The sequence below is a fragment of the Cibotium barometz genome, chromosome 41, assembly GCF_041138505.1.
Source record: "Cibotium barometz isolate CiBa-2024 chromosome 41, ASM4113850v1, whole genome shotgun sequence".
Classification (NCBI taxonomy): domain Eukaryota; kingdom Viridiplantae; phylum Streptophyta; class Polypodiopsida; order Cyatheales; family Cibotiaceae; genus Cibotium; species Cibotium barometz.
In genome coordinates, this window is record NC_141086.1 from 16,525,160 (window position 1) to 16,549,204 (window position 24,045).

General features: G+C 41.6%; 1 protein-coding gene across 2 annotated transcripts; it reads left to right on the forward strand.

Annotated features, from left to right (window-relative positions):
* The first annotated feature begins 414 nt into the window (after nt 1–414).
* LOC147614717 (transcription factor bHLH35-like) lies at nt 415–3,289 on the forward strand. 2 transcript variants are annotated; one of them, XM_086780052.1, is made up of 4 exons: nt 415–1,409; nt 1,762–1,965; nt 2,741–2,911; nt 3,008–3,289. In XM_086780052.1, the coding sequence occupies exons 1-4, from the start codon at nt 837–839 to the stop codon at nt 3,092–3,094; spliced, it is 1,035 nt and encodes a 344-aa protein (XP_086636178.1). In that variant the 5' UTR covers nt 415–836; the 3' UTR covers nt 3,095–3,289. The 2 variants fall into 2 exon arrangements, with proteins under 2 accessions (XP_086636178.1, XP_086636179.1); XM_086780053.1 differs by lacking the exon at nt 1,762–1,965 and having other exon boundaries at nt 423–1,409.
* Nucleotides 3,290–24,045: the final 20,756 nt, after the last annotated feature.

A 24,045-nucleotide genomic window follows, 5' to 3' on the forward strand; every position in this document is an offset into this window, starting at 1 on the left:
AATTTCAAAAAAGGGCCGGTGGTAATTTTGTGAATGTAAAATTTCAATTTTTTTTGGGGTAAAAACAGTAGAATATATTAAAAAAAGGTGAGATTACAGCGCCCTAGCAACTAAAAATTTCAAAATCTTGAAATTCCAATTATAAAACTGGTTAGACTGTTTATTTTCTCAATTAAAAACATTTCAATTAAAAAAAATGCAAATTTTCAATTAAAAAAAAAGGCCCGTCCTTTGTTTCACGGGCGGGTTAGATTTTTGTTAATTTTTTTTTCTGACACTGGAAAGGGGCCAGGAAAAATAGTATTTCATTAAATGGGGAATAGTGACACCAATCGTAAGACGCCACGTGGAGGCTGTCATTAATGCGCGCGCTCCCTTTCTCTCTCTTTAAATGAGGAAAAAGACTTCAGCTCCCTTCCAAATCGCCAAGTGGAGATCCTCCGCCCGCCTCCTCTCTCTCTCTCTCTCTCTCTCTCTCTCTCTCTCTCTAACCAGCTGCAAGCTGCTCCAATGGTGGTGAGTGCCATGGCTTTCTGTTGAATTTGGCCCTCGATCTCCCTTTGGGTCTTCTGCATCCTGGTCCTCTCTCTAGCTTTGACGCCAACCCTCGCTTCTCTCCCTGTTTTGTTCAAGGCTCTCACCAGTCTCGAGCTGTCTCTCTGCAGGAATTAGCCCTCATCCTGCTTCTCGGAGGGTAAACTTCGGTCTTAGGGTTTTCTTCCTCTGCTCATCTTAGGGCTTCACAGTGCCCTGTGCCTCTTTTAGAGCTCGCCGGCCTTGCCTGTGCCAGTTTTTAGGTTTTAGCAGCTCCCTCTCTCGCTCTCTGTGCAGTAACAATGTCTTGCGAAGAGGAGCAGATGACGGAGGAGACTCCGGTTGTGCTGCCCTCGTACGAACACGAGATGATGCTATCCTCCATGTCATGCGAAGAGCTCTCCCCTCACATGGAGCATTCTGAGCAGTGGAATTTGCCTGCAAAATTTCTTTGGAAACGAGGCCAAATCGATGTATGGAGCGCAGGCCATGGTGACGCTACTCCTGAAAACAGAGAAGAGAACACTGCAGAGGAAGGGCACCCTTACCCTGACTCTAATCCCAATCCCAGCAGCGCTAACCCTAACATTAAGCCTAGCCCTAGATTTATTCCTAACCATAGCCGTAATGATGGCCGTAAGTTTAACCATATCGTGAGCCATAACTCGTTAGGGTTTGCTAGGGTTGACACATCCAATGACCTGTTCAAGCAGTTCGATTCTTCGGATAACAGTGATGTTATGGATGATGGGGATGAGAGTGGTGGGAAGCGGAAGGCTCCCATGTCAAAGAACCTCATGTCAGAGCGCAAGCGCAGAAAGAAGCTGAATGAGAGGCTCTATTCTCTCAGAGCCATTGTCCCCAACATTAGCAAGGTACTTGAACTTTGATTCTAGCCGTCCTTTTTTTGTTCTGTCTCTTCCTCCCTACCCTCTTCTCCCTGTAGATTCTCCCGTAGTTGCAATTAGGTATCAGACACAGCTTGGTCTTCCTGTCTGGAGGTATTACAACTTGTGGCTGCCACAATATCCACAGGGGCTTCGGGAATTTGAACTCATATGTTCCACATGTTCATATGCATACATGCATGCTTATTTGTGAGCTTTGTTTTCTTTTGGCCATTTATGCATGCTTTCATCATTTCTGCAGCCTGTTTATTTACTCATGACCCCCAGGAGTCAATGTTTTAACTTCCTTTATTTGATTTGGATGTGTTGACATGTCCAGATGGACAAAGCTTCTATAGTTAATGATGCTATAACCTATGTACAAGACCTTCAGAAGCAGGTAGATGAAATGCAAACTGATATTACTGACCTTGAGGCTCAGAAGGAGGTTGCTGCTGTTGCAGTTTCTAGAGCTCAAGAGCCAAGGTGCATGAATGCAATAGCATGTTACAAGAAAATTAAGCAGGATCATCAGATTGTGTCGGTATGTGTACCTCAACTATTGCTTGGTATGTTGATAAGGCTTAAGCTTAGTCACTTTCCTATGTGGACTCAACAGCAGCCTGTAAACAGTTTGTCATTACTGTAGTTCTTTGATTTGCCGAGTATGATCTATGATCATTTATGTAGAAAAGGATTCTGCATTACTTGTCTCTTGTAGCTACAAGTATGAGATGTGGTAACATTACTGTTCTGCTGGTCAGTATGTGCTGAAGTGTCCTTTATGAGCTCTGTAGTCTACAGCTAGTGTATGTAAACATTTGTCTCCATTGGCAAGCTGGGCCTTTTGATACCAGCTGACATGCCTGGGGTATGTGCACGTGTGCCCTTGCACACACCCACACATGCATGCAGGTCTGATGTGTGCAGATAGTAGTAGGCTTATTTTAAATTGTGAAAATGTTCTGCTGTGTCTGCAGAAGCCTACAGATAAGTGCATTCAAGTACTAGCTCCCCTCAGCTGTTGTCTAGTCTAGTCATGAGATAACTCTTACCGGAATTAAATGGTGTGCACACAAAATGGTAGAGTGGGATGCTTTTGAGTCCTGATCATGTAAGTGAGTTTTATACTCTCTGGTATAGTGTTGTGTAGTAGAGGGAAGGTCAAAGTATGCATCAGGTGAATGCTGAAGCTTTGAAGCTTAGAGCTTCTTAGGTGAGTTGCTGTTTATATACTGAGTTATTGTGTTGTGTAACTAGTTTGCTCTGGTACCCATCACTTCCAAGTCTCATGTTCTATTGTATTGAAATTGTGACAGTTGGAGGTCTCCCAGATGGAGGAACACATTTATCATTTTCGTATTCATTGCAAGAAGAGCCCAGGAGTCTTAGTTCAGCTAACACGAGCCCTTGAAGCTCTAGAGTTTGAGATTTTGAATGCTAACCTTACCTCTGTAGATGACCACATCTTGAACACTGTTGTTGTTGAGGTAAATCATTCAAACACTTGCTCTAGTCTTGTCAACCAACTGCCTGTATTGGGAGAGCTCCTGGTTCTCAATGATTTTCTCGTTTTCTCTTTGTAGGTCAAGAATGGGTGGATCATGAGGACGGAAGAACTTCGCAATATGGCATTAAAAGTACTTCCCAAATTTGGGTTTTTTTTCTACTGAAGGAGATCGAATTTTGTATTTTTCATTACATGCCCACTTGAAGGCCGTTGAAAATCATGCCTACTTGAAGGCCGTTGAAAATGGCAGTTTTTTGACAGTTTGGCTGCGAGGCGCGTTAAGCCACAAGCACTGTCCGCTTGGACAATTGCTGTTTGGATAATTGCTGTTTGTTGAATTGAATCCTTTGCTTCACTTGCACAAATGTCTACTTGTGTTTGTCAACTAAAAACCAAACGCTAATGAATGTAAAGTAGGAAGCAGGAGATAATATTAGGTGGAAGGGTTGATAATTTATAGAAACTGACCGAGATTGACTGAAATTTGAAGCCTTCAGAGGACATCAAAGCCCTTCAAACCTGAGAGAAAGACTGCTCTGAGAGAGAGAGCTAGAGCAGGGCTGAAATTTGAAGCCTTCAGAGGACATCAAACCTCTAGAGAGAGAGAGAGAGAGAGAGAGAGAGAGAGAGAGCAGGGACGAAATTTGAAGCCTTCAGTGGACATCAAAGCACTTCAAACCTGAGAGAGAGACTGCTCTGAGAGAGAGAGATAGAGCAGGGTTGAAATTTGGAGCCTTCAGAGGACATCAAAGCCCTTAAAACCTGAGAGAGAGAGAGAGAGAGAGAGAGAGAGGACCTTCAACAGACCACTGACTGAAACCTTCACCACAGCCAAAGACGTGTGCTACAAATGCAATGGTGTGGGAGGACCATATCTTAACCACAAAGCTTTACTATGATTTGGGATTGTGGAAGCTGTGTGCTACTCCTTGGCCAAGGTGCTTAATCAACCAATAAACATAGCATTAAAATGAAGCCATGAAATCTGACCAGCGCCACGGAAGCACATGTATGCACATGGTTTGTACGTTGTGTATTACACCTGCAGGCTTTTGTAATAATATGTGCCAAGGCTAATGACAATATTTTGATCTCCCAAGGAAGCTTTCACATTCTTCCTTCTCATGTAACTTGGTTTCCACAGAACAAGAAGGTGGTCTGCTTCTTATGTAATCAGTAGAGAGAAGTGGGAGGGTGATTCTTCTGTATGTTACAAAATCAGCTCTTACAGTTGCATGATGTTGAGTATTAAAAATAGCCCAAGTGTTGCAAGGCAGCCATCAAAAACGGTTCTTGCTAGCTAGGCTCACAACGGAGGAGTAGACAAAAGAGTAACCAAGTGAAGCATTTCACAATAAATAAAATCCATATCAATCAATGTCCCATATCAATGAGAGCTTTCAGTCATGGCCATTTCTATGGTACATTCTTTTTAGTTAAAGATTTAACATTAAATAAGCATTTCACAATAAATAAAAGCCGTATCAATCCTTGTCCCTGTCATTGATAGCTTTCAGTCATAAGTCATTTCTATGGTATATTCTTTTTAATTAAAAGGTTGAAACATTAAATGTATGCTTTTGTGTTCTAATCTGTCATGAAGATTGATTAAATCCAAAAGCATGGTGGTGAAAGTGTGCACTTTGAAATTCATTTTGCAAGACTCTCTTTTTTAAACCAGTAGAGGCAAACATAAAATAGTGTAGAAAAATATACTAAATGATCAAATTTGAAAAGCTGAATAAAGTTTGTAAGTTAAATGATAAAATTTAAAAAGTTGAAGAACCTATGTAAGGAGAGGTGAAATGAAGGTAAATAAACTACGAAAGGGGAGGGAGGGAGGAAGAGGTAAATAAACTACAAAAGGGGAGAGGGAGGGAGGGAGAGGTAAATAAAAAGATAAAGTTGAAAGGTAAACTACAAAAGTAGAGAGGGAAGAGGTAAACTACAGAAGGGGGAGAGGTAAATAAAAAGATAAAGTTGAAAGGTAAACTACAGAAGGCGGAGAGGTAAATAAAAAGATAAAGTTGAAAGGTAAATAAACTACAAAAGGGGGAGAAGTAAATAAAAAGATAAAGTTGAAAGGAGAGAGAGAGAGAGAGTGAAAATATTAGAATCTACCCAATCTCACTCTCATGAGAGTTGAGTATGAGCTATGATCATCACTTGCCAAACAATTAAGTTGATTTTGTAAGAGAAACATTCTCAATTAATTTGATTTTTATAAGACATTCTTACATCCTACCCACGAAGGCGCAAAACAAGCTATATTACAAATATCTAAAATACATACACATACATGATTTCCAAGAATACCCAGAGGGAAAAAAAAACTTGAAAAGCATAGCAAAGTAGTGCAACAAAGAAAGTGCATTGCACATTATCAAGAGCTGGGCATTATCTACATTTGTTGAAAAATTGAAATACAAAGAATAAAAATGCATTAGGAAAATTTGAGTAGTATATATTAAGTTAATAAGAGATAACATGATGTGAGTTACCTTGTTGCATTGTTGAAAATGTGTCTGCTTGTCTTTGGTCTCGTTTTCCAATTGATACGTGCATCAAAGCATCAAATTTCTTGTGCTCAAGTGATTTCTCAACTTAGTCTTGATGACATTTTGAACACTAAATCCCTTCTCACATGATGTGGTGCTACAACATTGAGTCATATCAATTCTTACCAATCATAGTAACATGGGATACTTTTCTTTCAATGGCACGTCTCCTCGATACTTTAAAATGTTGCATACTAACATTAAGGCGATGATTAATATTGATAATGATGGTAATGGCCATGTCTGCATCATTGACAACAATAGTGATGATGTCCACAACTACAACGGCCCTAACCATGACCATGATCTTGGCCCTTGGGATTAATGGTGACATTTGTTAAAATCCACCATGATCTTGGCCCTTGGGATTATTAATGGTGACATTTGTTAAACTCCATCCAGCAACCCTTGCCACAATCAAAGGCCCATATGGAAGGCATAAAGCTCTAGGAAAACTCAATAAGACTACCACAAAAAGACATCATCTTAGCTCTAAACCCTTGCCACAATCAAAGGCCCATATGGAAGGCATAAAGCTCTAGGAAAACTCAATAAGACTACCACAAAAAGACATCATCTTAGCTCTATAGAGACTGGGTCAGTGGTACTGTTGCAAAGTGAATTCAAGAGTAGTCTTATTGTTTTTAATCTATAAATTAAGGTTGTTTAAATTTGAGACCTTTTTTCACAAGGTCATATTTTTGGTAATCCTTATTTTTCAAGAATTTTAATAAAAATGTTGGTCCTTTTTTTTTTCTTCCAAAATCATCCTTGAAAAATACGCCGAGGAGTATTAATGACAGAACCCAAAGAGAATAATTACTTATTTATAGAGAAGTCCTCTTCTTGTGCGAGATCTCATCAGGCATGCCCTTCCCATGGCGCTCAGGTTTGGCTCAGCTTAGCTGATGAGCGCTCAGTGCCCCCACTCAGTTTGGCTCAGTTCAGAAAGAAAGTTCAATTTGATCATGTGCATAAATGAATGCTGCTGCCACCCCCTTAGCCTCATGATCCATGCACACACCCACCGCAACCTAAGCTCTTTTGGCGTCTTGTTGGCGTCTTGAACATGCATGTATGATTGTTTGTGTCGCCCCGTGTATATGTGTGTTTGTGTGTGCATGTGTATATACGTGTATGTCTCTTTGTACATGTGCGCAAGAGAGTGTGTTTGTGTGTGCATGTGTCCATGTGTATATACGTGTATGTCTCTTTGTACATATGCGCGAGAGAGTGTGTTTGTGTGTGCATGTGTCGATGTGTATATACGTGTATGTCTCTTTGTACATATGCGCGAGAGAGTGTGTTTGTGTGCATGTGTCGATGTGTATATACGTGTATGTCTCTATGTACATGTGTGCGAGAGAGTATCTGTATGCTTGTGTGTTTGGTTGCACATGTATATGTGTATATGTACGTACATGTGTGTGTACATGTACATATACATGTGGGTGTACATATATACATGTGTATGCATGTAGAAACACTTGTGTGTGCATGTGTGTGCGTGCATATATATGCACGTGTGTGTTTGCATGTTCGAGTGTGCACATGCACGTACATGTGCATGTCTATATCTGTGTTGTGTGTATGTGTGCAAGTGTGTGCGTGCAAGTAGGTAAGTGTGTGTATACATTTATGTGTATGGGTGTGCATGTGTGTGGGTGTGGGTGTGTGTGCATGCATATGCATGTATGTCTCAATTCTATGTATACGTGCAAGTGTGTGTGATTATGCGTGTGTCGATTCTGTGTGTTATGTATGTGTACACACGTAGAAAAGTGTGTGTGTGTGTGTGTGTGTGTGCATGTGTGTGTGTACTTTTATGTGTCGATAGTGTGTGCACGCACATGTCTCGGTGAGTGAACCTACATGTATTAAAGCCTTAATGAAGGCGACTCTCATGTTATCCTCATGCTGATAATGTGTGTATCGCGCTACCCTCACGCGAAGACTGTGTGTATGTATCAACTCTGTGTATGCACGCGTATGATTGTGCATGGTGCTGTGACAAAATCGTATATGCACGTGCAATTCTACGTATTTATGTATGTGCACACACGTGGTGTGTGTGTGTGTGTGCGCGCATACCATGTGCATGTATGCGTGCATGTGTATGGGTGTGTGTGCATGCATATGCATGTATGTCTCAATTCTATGTATACGTGCAAGTGTGTGATTATGCGTGTGTCGATTCTGTGTGTTATGTATGTGTACACACGTAGAAAAGTGTGTGTGTGTGTGCATGTGTGTGTGTACCTTTATGTGTCGATAGTGTATGCACACACATGTCTCGGTGAGTGAACCTACATGTATTAAGCCTTAATGAAGGCGACTCTCACGTTATCCTCATGTTGAGAATGTGTGTATCGCGCTACCCTCACGCTAAGACTGTATGTATGTATCAACTCTGTGTATGCACGCGTATGATTGTGCATGGTGCTGACAAAATCGTATATGCACGTGCAATTCTACGTATTTATGTATGTGCACACACGTGGTGTGTGTGTGTGTGTGTGTGTGTGTGTGTGTGTGTATGTGTGCATGTGTGTGTCAAGTGTGTGCACACCAACTCTGTGTGTGCATGTACGTGCATGTGCGAGTGTGTGTGCCTTTATGTGTCAATAGTGTGTGCACGCACATGTCTCAGTGCACCTACATGTATTAAAGACTTAATGAAGGTGACTCTCATGTTACCCTCATGCTGAGGTTGTGTGTAATCAACTCTGTGTGTGCACACGTATGATTGTGTGTGTCGACAAAATCGTATATGCGTGTACATCACCGTGAGCGCTTGTGTGTGCATGCATATGTGTATGTGTCTCTATTTGCATGTAAGCAAGAGAGTGCATATGCATCTGTGTGCTTGTGTGTGTGGATGCATGCATATATATACATGCATATGTGTGTGTGCACATGCACCTGTGTGTGCATGTGTATGTGTGTGCATACATGTGTGTGTGTATGAACACACACATACACATATGTGTATTTGCATGTGTATGTGTGTGTTCATGCACGTGTATTTGCATGTGTATGTTTTGCATGTATGTGCAAGGGTGTATGTGTGGTGCAAGCATGCAAGTTTGTGTGTATGTGCATCATGTGTGTGTGTTTTTGTGTGCACATGTGTGTGGGTGTGTGTGCATGTCACAAGTGCATGTGATTGGGTGTGTGTCGATTTTGTGTGCATACATGAGAGTGTGTGTGCGTGTGTCTATATGCATGCACGTGTATATGCCTGTGTGCACGTGGGTAAGAGAGTGTGGGTGTGCAGCTATGCGCTTGTGTGTGTGGATGCACATGTATGTGCATGCATGTGTGTGTACGTGTGTACATGTGTGCATGCACGTGCACTTGTGTGTGCATGTGTGCACGTGCACATGTGCATGTGTACGTATGTGTGCACGCTTGAGTGTGCATGCATGTTTACGCATGCGTGTTTGCTTGGGTGTGCATACACATGTATGAGCATGTGTATGTATGTGTGTATGTGTGCACGCTCGAGTGTGCATGCATATGTATGTGCATGTGTATGTATGTGTGTTGTGCGTGTGTTTACAAGTGTGTGAATGCAATAGAGATATGTTTTCATCATATAAATGACCTCCCTACAGCATTGTCCCCTCTTTATACTAAAATTTGAATTTGAAATGGGAATAAATCTTGTCCTTCACTCTTTAACTCTCCCTTCTTACATGTGGTAAAATGAGATGGCCAAAGAGTGACACATGGGTGAATGCTGTGGCAAGGGCTATGGCATAGGTGCACATGTGTGTATGCATGCATGCTCGAATGTGCATACATGTGTACGTGTACATGTATGTATGTGTGTTGTGCATGTGTGTGCAAGAGAGTGTGTGTGTGTGTGCAAGTGTGTGCGTGCAAGAGACACATTTTCATCATATAAGTGACCCCCCTACAACAACATTGTCCCCTCTTTACACCAAAGATATAAGAAGGGCATACTAGGGTAGGTGGAATCCTCCCTCACATGGGATGCAGTGTCCCTCGCCTTACATCCCAAGGGGAGGTAACTAGTGTGTGTGATGTACCTCCTTGCGTATACATACACATATACATATACATATACATATACATATACATATACATATACATATACATATATACATACATAATATACATATACATACATACATACATACATACATACATACATACATATATATATATATATATATATATGGACATACTAAACAACTTTTAAAATTATTGCTTTCTTGGAAGGGTCAAAATTTTCATCCCAAGGGTAAAAGGAGTTAAAGCTTGTGGATCAAGCTTCCATGGAGATGGGTGATAAGAAAGACCTAATCCTATACTAATCAACAATGTGATTAAAGCTAATCTAAACTAGGGAGGATGATACTTAAACACAACCATGATGAATACGCTAGACTAACTCAAGAAAAATTAGGTTACAAGATTGAGAGTTGTACTCATAAAGAGGCTTGAGAGCTTCCTTGTTTCCATTGATTGAAAACGACCGCTTTTATATGAGGGGGTACAACAAAGCTATGATAGCTCATGTGGGATAACTTGACTAGGTGGCTTGGCACCGTAGTATCACTCATTTCCACACCCCCCCTTGATGCTAGATTGGGTACAATTTTTAGGCTTTCACTCTTCCTCTCTCTCTCTCCCCTTGTGCTAAACTACTTTAGCCCTTATGCTACTTTGGCTATGAATTTCAGCTTGAGTTCATCACATGGCCTCAGATAACTAATAAATTGAGATTAATACAAATGATAAATAATAAACAGAGATTAATGCAAATGATACTGGAAAGGTGAATGCTAAGGTGTAGGGAGCAAGAGACTTGGCTCTGATACCATGTTAAAGCTTGTGGATCAAGCTCTCATGGAGATGGTTGTGATAAAAAAGACCTAATCCTATACTAATTAACAATGTGATTAATACTAATCTATTCTAGGGAGGATGATATCTAAACACAACCATGATGAATACCCTAAACTAATTAAGCTTTAGACTCAAGCACAATTAGGTTACAAGATTGAGAGTTGTACTCATAAAGAGGCTTGAGAGCTTGCTTGTTTCCATTGATTGAAAATGACTCCTTTTATATAAGGGAGGTACAACAAAGCTATGATAGCTCATTTGGGATAACTTGACTTAGTCTAAGTGTGACTTGGCACTCTAGCATCACTCATTTAATGGTTACCTCTGAGCACCACATGATGTAGCTCATGTAACGTTTTAGACATTTGCCTCCTGGGAGGGCAAATCTTTTTGGTTAGTCCCATAGTTAGTGTTTGGAACATGGGAGGGTATTTTGGTATTCCTTCACACTTCTTGGATGCTCTTGCCTTATTTTTAGGCCATGTTGAGGTCCAGGGTATTGGAATTTATGGCCCCTCTACATGGCTTTAGTAGTGGACCTTAGTAGATTATTTCTCTAAGGTTTAGTAGCATGGCTTTAGTAGTGGACCTTAGTAGATTATTTCTCTAAGGGTTAGTAGCTCCTTTTTTGGATGGTCCTATTTTCAGCTTTTTATATGCCTTAGTGGAGAATCTCTACTTCTTGCACTCTACTCTAGGCTTTGGGTGCTCACTTCTAGCATCTTGATTAGGATTAGATCCTAATCTTCTCCTTAATCCTTTTTTACTTCAGCCTATTTAAAGGCTCCTCATCTAATGAAGACAACACTTAGCTTTTGCCTTATTCACATTGTCATTATGCTCATATGATTTGTCTTTAGCTAATCTAGCCATGCTTAAGCATAGTCTTGCTTCCTAGTTCTTAATCCTTGCTCTAATCATGTGCTCAATCCATCCTTGAGCTCCCATGTTTTCTAACACTTGTGAATCCAGTATCATATGGTTTGATCATGCATTTTGGTTCTTTACTCAACCATCTAGAAGACTTGTTTCTTGACAAAGATGTATCATATGGTTTGATCATGCATTTTGGTTCTTTACTCAACCATCTAGAAGACTTGTTTCCTGAGACAAAGATATTGTTTTTCACCTATCTCTTCTCTGTTTTTGGCTTGGAGGGCAGGCAAAGAATCTTGTGATTGCACAGTTTGCCTTTATTCACTTGCGTGAGCGAATGCTGGAGATTCTTAAGGAATTGCACAATTCAAAACCTGGCAACTTACTTACTAACTATGGCTAGTTTAAAGTGGTCAGTATGATCCATGGGTTACTTTCCCCATTCATTGACACTAATTCCTCCTCTACGTCCCCTCCCAGAAAGATTTCTACTCTTTCTAGTAGCACCCCTAGTGCTTTTACTTCTTTCTTATCTCCTGCTGTCACTAATAGCTCTTTCTTATCTCCTGCTGTCACTAATAGCTCTTCTAGAGGAAAATCTAAATCATATACTTTAAAGGAAGGGGACGTGGGTTCCCTGTCCGTAATCTTCAAGATTTGTAATCCTCTATTTTATATTTGTTTATTTCAAGTCCGCAAGGGACCCACTGGAAGATGGACTCTCTGTACTCCTGAATATAATCCAACTGATTCATGTTTTGTGCATTGCCTTTTTGCTAATAATCTCTTTGAATTTGTCTCTCCAATGAAGATTTTTTCATGTGCCTTTGATATGATCCTAGGGAACCATGATTGCTTGGGGAGGATTAGAATTGGTTCGAAGTACACTACTCCGCTTAAGCATTTATTTTACAGAACGGACTTCCTTCGTATAAGTAAAATCCCTCCTTGTTTTTGTAAAGAATTTTTGAAATTTATGACTCCTTTTTAGGATCTTGGTATGCGTGTCTGTACTACAGACTTGAACCTTGTTGGAAATATTGATTTTAGGAAATTGTTAAAACAAGGGCTCAATCATATACCTCCTGAGCCTTTTGAACCCATATTTGGCCATTGGTGTCCTTCTGGATTGTGCGTCTAACATTGCCGACAAGCTCCAACTGGAGCCAGAGATTCAACTTGCAATCTCATCTTCTATTCTTGGTATTTTCATGGGCTTCATTGATAAAATCCCTAAAAAGTGGTTATCTAATGATAATTCATGGATAACTTCAGATATTTTAAAAGATTTTTACTTGATTGCTGTGACAAGTTTATGATAATTGGGTTGGATAAAGCCCCAAATAATGTTTCTTTTATCTGTAAATAGTTGGCCTTTTTAGCGACGGCTAAAAAAAGACTAGAGGGAGTACAGTTTTATACTCTCTCCCAGAATCCTTATGATACTTCTGTACTCCTCCAGGAGAAATTGACAGAGAAGGGTTTAGTTATCCTAACTCCAAGTTGCCTGTACTCTTTCCTACTTTCAAAATACATAAAAACAAATTTAGATGGATTTCAAATGCATCTTCTTGTGTATTCGCTGACATCACTGACACCATCACTCAGATACTAAATCTCATCATGCTAGATTTCCATAACCTGATTTGTGCACAAAAACAAAAGGATCTATTTAATTTCCTTGGGATCAACACCAATACCTTCTGGGTGGTTCAAAACTCAACTGAGGTATTGCTTAATCTGCCAAAAATTATCTATTCAATATATACGGCATATATCACAATTGCTATGAAAATATACCACTAATTGGTGATTCAGGATTGATTAATATTTTAAATAAAGTATGTGGTTTAGTGTTTGAAAGAAGAAAAAACCTTGGTTTTTCAAAAATCACTGTCTAGAAATGCATAATGGGTGAAAAATCTATTTTACCTTTTCCTCAATCTATGGATAATTATGAGTTTCAAGATGTCTTGTGCTGGTTGTTTAACCATAACACTGTTTAGCTAGGAGACCAAGCTTTCAGACAAATGAAAGTTATCCCCATGGGATTATCTTGCTCTCTAGTAATGTACAATTTATATTTTGCCTTTTTTGACTATAACTTTTTTGTTAAGCATGCTTCTATGTGTGTGTGTGTGTGTGTGTGTGTGTGTATGTATTGTGGATGACTTCGCCGGTGCTCGCGCTAGGGAACTCGAGGACTACCGACACAAACACTAGGGTTGGGAAAAAGGGAGCGTGGATTCTCTCAAGGAAGTATACCCGCCAAGGATGAGTCGACCTCACCGGCTAGACATGCAAGATCTATGCTCTACACTATCTATCATGCTCTCCAACCACCACCTAGCACCGTAGTATCCCTACTGGCCTCTCACACACACCACACACACCACACACACCAATGACCACTCACTCACCTTACTCACACAGAGAGATAGCCCAAACACTATAAGAGCGTAACACTGTATATCACAATACCGAAAGGAATGATACAAGAGAGACTCTGCTCTCCAATACAGAATGTGCTACAATGTATGTCCTACAAGCAAGAGATTCCTCCTCTGTGTGCCTGTGAGAGTCTGTCTTGCTACCAAGAGAGTGCTCCCCTTATCTCCTCCTCCTTGAAGTCCCAACCCTCATCATGTAGTGTAGAGGGAAGATATAGAGGGAAGATCTTCTATTGGGAAAAGGAAGATGGTGCTCAAGAGGATCTCGACATCCCTCGGGAAAGGGAGAGGGGTGTTGCCTCCATGAGTGGTGGTGGTGACGGCGGTTGGAGCCATAGGAGGGAATCGACGGTGACGGCGGTCGGAGCCGTTAGAGGGCATCGACGGTCGGAGGGCACTGGCGGCTAGAGCTGTCGTTGGAGGCGATGGTGGTAAGCTCTTGGTGGAGTGTGGAGGACTTGACTTCCTATCCATAGGTCGCCCACTACTACTCTATTCACCGTCCCGCTGAATGCCACAAAAAAAATAAAAATAGCAGATAGTTCTTTGGCAAGCTAGCCTTTGGGCAAAAGCCTCTGGGCAAAACATCCGGCAAGCTGGCTCCCAGGCATACCTCATACAATGATCCTTTCAGGCAAACCTTTTGGAGAGATGCAAAAAAAATAAAATGAATCAACTAGGCTCTTGGGCAACTTTATCTAGCAAGCGAGATGTGGAAAAATGATTGAACTGAGAGTTCCTGGGCACTTCATCCAGCAAGCCATTTTTGAGAGCTCCTGGGCACTTTATCAAGCACACGATCACTACATGTATTACCATTGTTATCCCCCAGGCAAGGCATCCAACATGAAGGTTACATTGACACCAACAAAAGCACAAAACCAATCTAAACAATAATCACTGGCCACATCATCCAGGCAAAACTTTCGGCATGAAGTCAAGGTATACAAAGATGCAAAATGAAACGTGGCCATGGCTAGTACAGGAAGATCCCTCTCTACATCCTCCGATAGCTTGCAACAATCCCCATAGCCAAGATTCTTCTCTGTGCCTCTCTTCTCTATCCCAATTTAGACCAAAACTGAAGCTTCTCGGCTTCTTTACAGCTACATGAAGCAAATCATCATAAAATTTGGTAACTAATCAAGATTTAATAAAGTTTTCATGTGCATTTCCTATTACTACATGCAACAACCCATTGTAAATATGAGCTGATCATAGCCCTCTATGGCTTTCTCTTGCCCAAATCACATCTAGGGTGATGCTTTGGTGCAGCTTCCCTGAGATTTGTCTCTTATCCAGCATAGAATATGGCCTAATCAAGGCTCTCACTATATTTCAAGGCCCAAATTGCATCAAATCGATAGATTACTGAGCTTTCACGCTGTTTGTTGGGCTTTTCTTTGCAGTAACCCATCACCGTGTAGATTAGCCTCTGATCATGGCCCAATCCTTTTGCCATGGAGCTTGAGGGAGTGCAGCGAGCCATGGAGCTGAAGGGGGGGGGGGGGGAAAGGGTGGCTTTACATCGGACAAGAGCTATCCTGCTGCATATAGTGCCCATTCAATACCCTGTAAAGAATTGCCACTCTGTAGCTGCACTTTGTAATCTTTAAGCAGCACTGGGAGACGGCATGCTGAAAGTGAGGTCGGGTGCCTCGGAATTGAACTCGAGCTTGGTCCCCCCCAACTACTAGTGTCGCTAGTCGGATGGTGGTCGGCCAGGGGGATGGTCCAAATTCCGCCTCCGACTCGGACTCGAACCATGGCTTCGGATACGGCTCATAGCACCAGCTGGTCTGGTTGTCTGCCCAGTCGGATGCTCTGCCGGTCGGATGGTCCGGTCCTAAAGTGTTAGTTGGCCTAATCTGCTCGGACTGCACTCTACTGGTGGTTGCCCATAAGGAGGCGTTGCATTCAGTTTCAACGGCTACCACGGGGGTGGGTGTGATGGTGCGTGCAAGAGGGGGCGGCGGGGGGGGGCGGGGCGGGGCGGGGCGGGGGGGGGGCGGGGCGGGGTTCGGTGAGGGTGAGAGAAGCCGAGAGGGGGGGGGGGGGCAGCGGTGCAACAAGTGAGAGAAAGGGGGGTGGGGGGGGAGATAGAGTAGGGTCGCGAGGGTGCAGCACGAGAGAGAAGGAGAGGGGGGGTGGTCGGTGGGGTGAGGGAGAGAGAGAGACGAGGGGGTGGGGGAGTGTGTGCTGAAAGATCCCTGCCCCTTCTTCGCAAATGAATTTGGGGTGCTAACAGCGAAAGTAGTACTTCTTGCGAAGGGCAGAGCCTCTCACTCGAGGCCTCACCCACCACACGAATATCTAGACAAGAGACTAATCCCTCGGCTTTTCCAAAATCGAACCCAAAAAAACTTCCCTCGCCCAGAAAGTACGGGCGATTTCTCCAGGATATTTTTATTTTAACGCAGTCACGAGCTTTAACTAACCAAACTGATCCGACCGAACTCGCAAGTCATATGGTTAGATCAAGGAAGAGAGTTACACTTGGATCATAGAGACCAACACTTTTTTCCTCATCGAGAGGCACAACCATTGATTATTTTCCATAGAACAAAGACTATCTGGGATTTACTTCATCTATCGTACCATAACAGAATTGAGTCTCATTATAGGGATCCATCACTCAAGCCTAACCCCATCCAGTCCCATGGGTTAGCTAACCGCCCAGCCACTGTAGTGATAGGATCCATTTAGAAATTTGGTTAGGTTTTGTCTCGGGTACTAAGGAAAAGAGTGCCAGTCCCCTAGCCGGCACTTCAAGCAAACTTCAAGATAGTCACACCACTTACACACCCAATATGAAATTGCCTATTTCACAGATTCACAATCTTTTGATGAAACCATAGTATCACTGATCATAATCCTCTAAAATATCCAGGTTGAATTCTAATTTCCAATCATTCCTTCATCGGTGTACCTATGGCATCATTGGCAACTAGAACGCTCACCACCTGTTTACTCAGGGGCCTTTTCAATAGTTCCTAGCTCATAGTACCCGAAAATATATTCACTTATGAAAATCCAGATGGACTCTCCGTTGAAGATCAGTAAGCTCGGCCAACCTTGCTAACGCGAGACATTCTCCGTTGACTCTCCGTCAGCTGTTGCAACTTTTCACTTAGGTTTCCACGACCTCATTCACAAGATGGTCAAAATGCTTCCCCAACATTCTTGACATAAAACAATCATTTAAAAATAGGTCATAAATACAGTTTCTAACGAACTCTCATCTTTTCACATTGTTTCACATCATTTCTCGTTATTCCACATTCTTCTACATCAATTCACATTGTTGAGAGATGTAATCGTGGTGTTGTGTGTATGTGGGAAAGCACCCTAGAGATGCAAGATATTGTGGTGAGATAGGAATGCCACATGTAATATTGTATGGTGTGTGAGTGTTGACCAAAAGAGTGGAAAAGGATGTGTAAAGTGGGATAAGGCTAGAGGGCCTATATCATTGTATGGTTCATTGTGATATGCAATAGAATAGAATTGAGTGTTGAGTGCAATGATTTTATATTCACGTGATCATAAATTTTTTTTGTTAATAACATGTGTTAACATGTTCCCAAAAAAGCCGGTGAGGTCAATATTAGGTAATTTGAAAAAAATCTCACATTTTGGGAATTAATTACTCCATATAGTTTTGGACATATCTTAAACATACTAACTCCAAATTTGTCGGAGATCATAGATTTAGATTCTACTCTTTAAGATCTTTCCGATGATATGTCACATGAGGAGGTTTCGACAAACTTTTGGACAAGTTCACCATGCTCCCATTTTTCAAATGGGAATGGGATTTTTTCTAAATTATCTAATATGGTGTTGGTGGGAGGTTCCTTGATAACCGGCTAAAATCCCACCGGGATTTTGCAATACCCGACGGTCCCGCCGGGAAAATTAAAAACCCGGCGGGTCCCGTCGGGGTCGTCATCTAGCCCGGCCGGCTACAATTTTGTATATATATGGGCCCGGGGGCCCTTTGGGAGTTCATTGCTGATAGTATACACAGGTAATGAGAGTTGTGGGTGTGTGTGTTTGTGTGGGTGTGTGTTCGTGCGGGCAGCCGCCTATTGTCGCAATGCACAGCAGGATGTGGGTGGTCCGCCACACGAGGGGTGTGTGTGTAAGGCCATTCTTCGGAATGGTGCTTATCTTGGGGCACTTAGTCGGTAACGCGGCTGGTCTGTGTCCTATGGTAAGTATGGCACGCCGTAGCGGTACTAGTCGGTAACGCGGCAAGCATAGTATCGTTATGGCGATGTCATCTTCCCTTCCCTTCCCTTTGTCAAATGCGAGCATATGGTCGGTAACGCGGCCAGTGTATGTCTGTATCCTATTCGTATTCCCATAGAATCGGGCGGCATTTTGTCGTTAATGCGGCAAGTTGGTGTCGTCCGCTAGTGCATATATTGTTTTTTGCATATTGCGGCATTTGATCGTTAACGCGATCGGAAAAATGTCATAAATTTGCTTGATTTGACTTGTATTGTTTTTATTGTGCGTGATCCATGCGATACTTGGTTGGTAACGCGGCATGAGTATTTCATGGATCAAAGTTTACATCATATTGTCTTTAAGTTTAATTTCATAATATCGTAACTCGAAAAAATGAATATCTCTCTCTCTCTTCCTCCTCCTCTCTCTCTCTCTCATGATACACTTCACAACTCTTTCTCTCTCTCTCTCTCTCTCTCTCTCTCTCTCTCTCTCTCATGATACACTTCACAACACGATAGATGTGTAGATGAGGAGTTCTTTTTTTTCTCTCTTAAAATATACATAATTCCTAATAAATTCCTTTTTTTCTCTCTATTTTCTTAAAATATTAAACAGTATATTATTTTCCTCTCTTTAGGAACTCACAAAACTATTGAAAATGTCATCTAATATTTCTTCTCTCTATCTGTCACAACTCTCTCTCTTCCTCCCCCCTCTCTCTCTCTCTCATGATACACTTCACAACTCTCTCTCTCTCGCTCTCTCTGTCTCTCTGCCACGATAGGTGTGTAGATGAGGAGTGCTTTAGGAATACAAAACATTATTTTTCTCTCTTTAGGAACTCACAAAACTATTAAAAATGTCATCTAATGTCCCCTCTCTCTCTACCTCTCTCGCTTCCTCCCCCCCCTCTCTCTCTCTCATGATACACTTCACAACTCTCTCTCTCTCTCTCTCTCTCTCTCTCATGATACACTTCACAACTCTCTCTCTCTCTCTCTCTCTCTCTCTGTCACGGTAGGTGTGTAGATGAGGAGTGCAACATGTATACACTTGATAAGTAATGATGCACTTGTTGCGGTTGTCTCACGTTCGATAATGTATTGCATGATGTTGAGTTCAGTAATATTGTTTGATATTCCGTTTTTGTTTGATCATTGATAAGTAATGATACACTTGTTGCGGTTGTCTCACGTTTGATGATGTATTGGATGATGTTGATTTCAGTAATATTATTTGATATTCCGTTTTTGTTTGATCATTGATAGGTAATGATACACTTGTTGATGTTCTCTCACGTTTGATGATGTATTGCTTGATGTTGATTTCAGTAATGTTGTTTAATATTCTGTTTTTGTTGTGTTTAGTGATATTTGCTAGATTTACGAAGACGACCAACATGCTTTCCCCTGAAGAGCGTAGAATCGTTCTACGAGCAATTCGCATTGAAGCAGTCATCACAGTGTCATAATGTGCAGATGACGTCGTCAAAAAGATCAATGAGTCTGAGATACTCATGCGAGATCTATTAGAGCAGATATGGGAAAATGCACAGCGTCGACTTCGAAGCGGAGGTAATGCTGAGTTGCTTGATAGACAAAAGATAGCAGACTTCAACCATCAACATATAACACGAACTATTTTGGGGAGCATGCGTGTAGCATGCAATGATCTTAGAGATGCTGCCCCGCCTGAAGCTAATATGCATCGTCTACAGTTATGGGACGCTGTATGGAGTGAGCAAAGAGCCAAGAGCAAGCGCATGAAGGCGCTGGATGCAGAGTCACTCCCCAAAAGAGTGCGCATTGCCCAGGACGTCGCTGCAACGTCCAGCCAGGCAGATGCGAGTGGGACAGGTGCCATTAATCGTACAATCTATAATTCTATGTGCACACACCTCATTGGCGTCCCGCACGAGGCTCTGCTCGAAGGGCGAACAATAGGCTCTGGTATTTTTGGCACAGTAAAAGAGTATACAGTTAGAGGTATATCATTTTTGCCAGAGCACATTCCTTTTTGCGGAAAGCACTACAAAGGAGAAGGCAGCGCTAAGTTTGAGAGCTTCCAGGCAGAGCAGGGCATGCGGGTTCTACACCCATCAATTGTCAGGTGTATTGCCTTCACAAAAGAATCTCCTTGGATCACTATTTTCCCATACTATAATGGCGGCTCACTTGGTGATACTCTTCTGAAGGTCCCCTTCAGATTCAGTGAGTTCACCAGAGCAATTTTTCGTTTGGATCGAGGATGGAGAAAACCCCCGCCCGATAATATTCCTTTAAGTCATCTAGAACTTTCTAAAATAAAACAAATAGTAATAACCATGCCACATATTATGCATGCCCTGGTGGAAGGCCTAGCGGCAGCACATTTGGCAGGAATTGTACATACCGACCTACATCCATTCAATGTAGTGTTGGATTTTACAAAAGAGTTGAAGCCACGCGTAGGTATTATTGATTGGGGGTTACTGCTGAGAGTGCCCAAAAAACGGGTGTCTCTCAATTTTGTATTTAAAGCAGACAAGAACCCTGAGAAGGTGGCACAGGCGATCTCCTACGCAGACAGAGAGCGAAATAAACGGCCGTGGATAGCCCCGGAAATTTATGATCCGTTTTTGGCAGATGCATACACTCCTGCATCTGATGTTTTTGCTTTAGGGTATTTATTACAAATTTTATAAGACTTTTGGTAGAAAGTACAAGAGTTGTGGATGGACAATAGTTCCTATGACAAGGTTACCCATGGATACTATTATTTATAGAGTCAAAAATTGGATGTGTCTGCCTAATCGCGACGAGCGAAAATCTGTTTTGCAAGTAGTGGAACTTTTTAGATCACTAAATACTGACCCAACGAGGGCACAACGTCCTCTTGTAGAGCTATCAGTGTCATTCACCCCAATTTTGTAATGATACAGTATCAGGAGATTAAGTTTCAAGAATGGCTCTTTGTTTGTCTCTCTTCAAAATTATGTGCCCATTGTTTGAAATATTTTCTCATTGAGTCTTTGCAATATCTCTCTCCTCTTGTGGTGTTTAAGTTTATGTTTTCTCTTCAAAATTTGATGTGCGCGCATTGTTTGAAGTATTTTTTGAGTCAAGTGGATATTTCTCATTGAGTCTTTGCAATACATATCTCATCTCGTGGTGTTAAACTTTAAGTTTTTGAGGGTAATGGTCAATTTATCTTACGTTGATCTTTACAGTTCATTAAAATCCTAAAGTCATTTACGTTCATGTAGATATGGCAGAAGCACAAGCAAACGAGCATCAAGAGTTAGCCAAGAAGGCATATGAGCAAATGAAGGCCCTTGCACATGGACTGACAGCCCGTGAAGCTACGAGAACAGCATGCAGGTTGTCGAAATGGACAAATCCTACTATGCCCAATGGAAAGACATAAATAAATGCGTAACCACAAAGATGATAAAGGAAATATGGCCATGTCTAGATGGCGAGATTAAGAAGGGAAGATGGAAGGTTTCGCGTTGCACTCATAATGATATCAAAATTAATGCCGAGCGCATTTTCTTGGAGGTGTACGGTCGTCCTCTCCATAACGCCGACACTCCACTCTATTTTGCTAAGATGCTATATGCACAATTTATCCTAGAAACTCCAGTGGACTTTGCCTCCAGAGAGGCCACTGTCAACACCCACGACATACGTGAAGAGACAGTGACATTTACAAGGGAGGAACTTGCTCTCATGGTGGAGGGCACTGGATTGGAGTTAAACAAGGTCAAAGAAAGCTTAGGGGCACAGCTAGCAGAGAAGGAGAAAGAAGCTGTACGATTATCTCAAGCGTCAACTCCTCCCCCGGCCAATAGAGGGATTCAAGAGCTGCTCACAAAGATCAGCCAAGATGTACAGACCATCTCTTCGTGTATAGCTCCTGTGCGCCAAAGGAACCACATCTCTCATTTTTTGATACATCTTGATCTTATGGGAGTTTCTACTGAGGCTACTAGTTCCTCCACCCCCCAATGTCCTGTATGTTACGAAGTATTCGATGGGTGGAGCGCCTAGTATATACTACCCTGTGGACACTACTACCACTTAATATGTTTAGTGAGGCAAATGCAAAATATTTCCACATGTGCATTGTGTAGTGTCCCAATAAATCAAGGTATTTATACAGTGTTCGGCATGGCTCTAGCGAATATAAACCACCAGGACCTTTAGATGCAACTCCTAGTGCAATTCGCAATTTATTTCAAGATGAAAGCTAAGAAAGACATAAATCCTACTTTTGTATTGATAATTTCTCCAAATACAATCATTTGTACAAGTACTTTTTATGAAATTAATGAAATGACTTCTTCCTCTATGTCAGTATCTTGCTCCAAAATTCTTTCACCGTTTACCCTCTCGTCTGCTAAATTAAGCTCATCTAAGTCAATGTCCAAATTGTCTTCTATCTCAAGGGTAGTGCACGACGTGCGTCCAACATCAAAGTTCTCGTCTACTACATCATCACAATCGTACATCCATCTGGGCATATCTTCTTCATACTCTTCGCTTTCAATGTCTCGCAAGATCTTTTCATTGCAATACATGTAAACAAGTTTATCTGCTCGATTTGCAAGAAGTCGATTGCGAATAGTACTGTGAATATATTTGTACATGCTCCAGTTTCTTTCTGAGCCTGAGTTTGAAGATCACTGACTTAGAACCTTCATCGTCGCAAGGTTGCGCAATAAAGCATAATGCTCACCACCATTCATCATCCACCACTTCCATGCAGGTTGCTCTTTAGCCATTTGTTGAACAAGGGAGTTGGAAAATAAACCCTCTTTCAATCGAAATGAGGTCATCTCCTTTATGCACTTTACACGATCATCAACATTATTATAAAAAGTGTTTACCACTTTATAAAAATCTTGCACCACCTCAACGTTGGACATCAAATACAAATGCAAAAGGGAAAGGTAGAGGATCAAAGACTTTGTACAAATCAGTTCAACTTCAACATAATGTTTGTGCTATATTTGATGACTAAATCCTATTACTCCCAGGGCCTACCAATCGGAACTCTCTTTTTGATCTTGATTGGACTCTTTTTCCTGGAGAGTGATATCTAATTCTTGCTCTGCCATTTCTGTTGCCACAGGAACATCCTCTTTTTCCTCTGCTTCAAATGTGTCTTGTTCTTCAGCCTCCTGTCCTTGCTCTTCTAGAGAGTACTGACTAAAGACAATGTACATAAGGAATGCCATGGTTTCCTCAAGCACTCTACACTTTCTGGTGTGCAAGCTACAATTGAATTTATATTTCTCAGGCAGGCTGTCAAATCTTCTATTCACATGGTACCTCAGCCTGTCAATGGAGACAATATGATTTATATGCACAAAAACCTTTTCACCTTCCACAATTCTTCCTGCCTCTGTCAGTTGTTTGAAGGTATCCCAATGATCTGAAAGAAAATCTCTGTGATGCTCCAGTACAGAGCTCATAGTGAACTCCCTGTTTGAAAATAATGTGGTATATGTGGAAGTTCCTCTGAGCCTTGCATTTGTGAAGAAAGTCAAATAGGAGCAAATCTGGAGATTTGTGCTCTTCTGATTCCTTTTGTTTTGAGAGGGAAGACTCAGCTTTCTGCTCCAGTCTCTTCCTTTTGCCTGAACCAAAATTTATATATCATGAATTCTATATGCTGACATATGCAATCAGGGAATGTATAGGATATCACCAAACAACTCCCTTCATGAGCACACATGACTCACCTGGTGATTGCTGTGGTCTAAGTATAGCAGCAGAAAAGTCCAAGTTTCTCTTGAAAGGAGGGGCCTGAGAATCAACTGTTCCAAAAGCAAAAACTTTTCTCATCATCATCAAGGAAGAAATCCCCAGGGCCAAAGAAAGCAAAACAATGAGGAAGAAGTGAAAACCAAAAGGGACACAGGAATTTGTAAGAAAACGCGATGTAGGGCCATTTGGAAAATGTCAAGTACTCTCCTCGCATTTTGTTGTGCAAATTTTCTATTTCTATTGCTATCCATCTCCAATCAAATGCTAGGATCACCTCAAAGATTCCTGGACAGTAGATGATACTAGGAAGAATTTCCCAGGGCCAAAGAAAGCAAAACAATGAGAAAGAAATGAAAACCA